The 3,951-nt window shown below is 53.9% G+C and overlaps 1 protein-coding gene across 1 annotated transcript; it reads left to right on the forward strand.

Moving 5' to 3' along the window:
- The first annotated feature begins 3,162 nt into the window (after window positions 1-3,162).
- Window positions 3,163-3,594, forward strand: LOC133895036 (uncharacterized). Its single transcript, XM_062335246.1, has one exon. It carries the CDS (start codon window positions 3,163-3,165, stop codon window positions 3,592-3,594), a length of 432 nt encoding a protein of 143 aa, XP_062191230.1.
- Window positions 3,595-3,951: the final 357 nt, after the last annotated feature.

Consider the following 3,951-nt stretch of genomic DNA (forward strand, 5'->3'; position numbering starts at 1 on the left):
TAGTGGAAGGAGTAGAAGAGAGATTTGAAAAAAAAAAGGCTGAGCAGTTGGATAGGCAAACACCTATCATCAGGTGATAGGTTAGTCATGTTAAACTCGGTTCTCTCTAGACTACCGGCATATATGATGTCTCTCTTCTGAATTTTGCGAGGAGTAGTTCAAAGACTAGATTACTTTTGATCTATATCATCGATGTATTGAGTAAAAGGGTACCCTGGCTAATGGACCCCACCGAGCACTTAACGACTAGAGGTGTATATTTCCCAAAAACTAGTTGATCGTACGACCAGGATATGGCTCCAGCAACTAGTATAAATGCCTACGCAACCAGTCTCCCTACGCCATCTCATAAACCCGCGACCAGCCCTACTAGTCGCAGGGCCAGATTTGACACAACCTGTCCAAAGCACATTTATTGACATCTACTCAAGTGTTTTCCTTCTCCAGGTGCCAGCTCTAGTGGACGAAGTCATGAACTATGTAGAGGGGTATTGTCACGTCTCGTAGCATTAAATGTTGTGGGGTGGAATGTTGCAGACCGACACGATGGCACACGATGAATGGGACGTCATCAGCAGCCAAACTAGGCAAGTGGACAAGGATGGCGTAGAAGGACATTGTCCCGTTCCGTAGCATTGAATGTTGCAGAGTGGGACTTTGCAGGCTAGCACGGCGACGCATGGCGACACGATATACGGAACCTTCAGAGTAAGTGGGTAGGACTTGTCCTCTGTAATGATTGTTTGGATTAGATATTAGGATGAGCAGATGTTTTCTGTTTAGACCCACATATAAGTTCTCGTCTAACCTACTATATAAATGGATGAGGACCCTGTTTGAGGGAGGGATCAAGTCTGGCAACCAACTAGAACATCATCTGTAATCAACTGAGATCCTCCATAACACATAGGACGTAGGGCTATTATCCTCCAGGAGACCCCAACCTGTATAACTCCCTGTGTCCCCGAGTTCACCGTCTACACACACATCCTGTTCCTGAAACACCATTCACGCACCCACTGTCCAGCATACCTCGTTGTCAGGGATTAACCCTCGACATTTAGTGTGCCAGGTAGGGGGTCACGTTTCATTGTTTCAACAAGTTTGAAAAAACTTGACCAGGCCGCCCATGGTCGAATCCACAGCAACTGCTGAGTCCCGTGCCGGGGACCTTGGCCGCCACGAGATGTTCGTCATGGGGTACCACCTGGATGAACCCAATGCGCTCCAGGCATGGTACACCGAGTCGGAGTCCGGGAGCTCCGAGACCTAACGCGAAGTCTGCATGGCGGACCATGCAACAGGGGACGCTGGAGGGCCCCCACTCCCCAAACGTCGATGGCAAACCCTCGACTTTACGCCCAGAGGGAAACCAGCCTAACGCCAGACAAGCATGTGCTTCAAGATAGCCCCCGCTCCCCCAGCGCCATCCTGAGGAGCCCCTACACAGGGCGTAGTCTGCAGTGGCGTCGTTGCCTAGGCCATCACGCCGCCTAAACACTGGGGGCTCCCCACCTCGCGACTTATTGCCGCTCCGTGCCCAGCATCTCAACTACGAGACCATGACATCGGTGTAGAACCTACAGACCATGCGGGTCCTCCTCGGCCACCCACCAGTACCTGTGCCAGAGGGCTCGCCTGTGGCACCATGGCTGCGTGATCTCGCTCTCCTGGTCGAGACCGCCTGACGCCAGACCACGTCAACATGCACCACACCCATCGCAAAGTTCGGTGAGGGTCATGGTCCCCAAGAGTCACAGCAGGGCCCATGGTGGAATAGGTCTCGTGCTCCCCCAACCACAGGGAGTACCCGTGGACCACCGCCATGTCATGACACCCAACCCTCTGACCTGCGTAACTCTCTGCACCAACGTGACCTCCGTGGCGTGATCCAGAGCCAGGTGACCACTAGAGAGCAGGAGGGTAGGGCTCGGCGGGAACAGGAAAGGGGCAAGCAGCCCTATCGCATGTCTTCCCCCTGCAAGGAGGCATTAGATGGCTCCACCCCATCGCTGAGACCCCGAGACCTGTATCTCCCCTCAGGCACACACCGCCGCCCAGCAATGAGTGGCTCCCCATTATGGGATAGGGTGTAATGCCATATCCACCAGGTTACAGGAAGTGCGCTTGCCAGACAAGTTCCGATCGGTCCTAGCCAAGAAGTATGACGGCTCGACCAACTCGGAAGAGTTCCTGCAGATCTACACCACCATGGTGCAGGCTACGAGAGGCCATGGGAAGGTTATAGCCAACTACTTCCCTACTGCCCTGACTAGTTCTGCCCGGTCTTGGTTGATGAACCTCCCTCGCGGGTCGATTCACTCTTGGGAGGACCTGTGCGACTAGTTTGTCCCCAACTTTCAAGGGACCTACGCCCGACCAGGGATTGAGGACGACCTATATCAAGTTCGATAGTGACAAGGTAAGTCATTGTGAGACTTCATCCTGCGTTTCGCTGAATGCTAGAATTCCATGGATCACGAGAGAATTCGTGATCATAGCGTTCAAGCAGGGGGTCAAAGACCTAAAAATGGTCGAGAAGCTGGCCACCAGGGTATCTGAAGCACAGCCAAGCTCTTCAAGCTCACAGACAAGTGCGCGCAGGCCACCGAGGCCCGAGAGCGACAGATCGACACCAGGCCACGACTTGCGTCCGACCAGCCCGCCCCTTCCAAAGGGGTCAGCCGAAAGGACAAGAAGAGCAAGCGCAAGGCCAGACCTACCGAGGTCTTCGCGGTCGAGAAAACCAACCTAACATGTCGGCGCTTCGAAAAGAAAGACGGGAAAAAGGGTCGAGGCTACTGCCTGATCCACCGTACAAATGTCAACGACCTGACCGATTGCAAGGTCGTGCGAGGCACAATCGACCAGGAGCTCGAAAAGCACGAGCACAAGCATGGCAATGACAATAAGGATGGGGCCGCCCCCGACCAGTCAGCACTAGGATACTAGCAAGCCGATCACATGGTCCATCACATCTTCGGAGGCGCCGCGACATATTCCTCTAATAGGGAATACAAGTCGGTGGTCTGGGACGTGTGGGCAATCGCATCAAACCCGAGCCCGCGCCTGAAGTGGTTGCAGGTCTCGCTCACTTTCAGCCAGGCCGACCACCCCACGTGCGTCAGACGCCCTGGTCGCTACCCCATCGTAGTCGAACCCATGGTGCAGAACATCCTGCTAGGCCATGTACTCGTCAACAGAGGAAGCTTGATCAACCTCCTCTTTGCTGACACACTTGACACCCTGCAGATTCTGAGAAGCTCGTTAAAGTCATCTTCACCTTTCTTCAGTATCACCCCGGGCTCCTCGGCCAAGCCGCTAGGACAAATCGAGCTGCCTGCCACCTTCGGCTCACCCGACAACTTCAGAACCGAAAGGGTCCTTTTCGATGTGGCCGACTTCGGGACTGCGTATAACACGATCCTCGAACGACCAGCGATGGCCCAGTTTATGGCCCTTGCTTACTACGCATACCAGTTGATCAAAATCCCTGGGCCAGCAGGAGCCATCACCATTGCTGACAACACCAAAATAGTCCTGCACTGCGATAAGAGGAGCCTCGACATGGTTGAACTGACTCCTGGGTCATAGCTCGTAACCACTGAACCGAGTGGGCGACCGGTAAAGGTCCATGTCGTCGCCAGCCCAAACGATCGGCTCAAGGTAGTGAGTCTAGATGAAATCGACCTGACCAAGTCGGCCGAGATATGGGCCACGCTAGACCCCAAATAGGAACTAGCGCTCATCACCTTCCTTTGGGTGAACGTGGATGTCTTTTCATGAAGTCCGTCTGATATGTCCGGAGTCCCCAGGGATGTGATCGATCACAAGTTGTCTATGCGACCAGACGCACAACCAGTAAAGCAGAAGGCGCGTCGGTTCGCGGCCGACTGGAAGTAAGCACTTTGTTAGGATATTGACAAGCTCCTGGAAGCAGGCTTCATCCAA

Source organism: Phragmites australis, chromosome 16, assembly GCF_958298935.1.
Source record: "Phragmites australis chromosome 16, lpPhrAust1.1, whole genome shotgun sequence".
NCBI lineage: Eukaryota > Viridiplantae > Streptophyta > Magnoliopsida > Poales > Poaceae > Phragmites > Phragmites australis.

Bases quoted from the DNA above. Each gene is read 5' to 3' on its own strand.
- LOC133895036 (XM_062335246.1), top strand. From the start codon at position 3,163: ATGGTGCAGAACATCCTGCTAGGCCATGTACTCGTCAACAGAGGAAGC.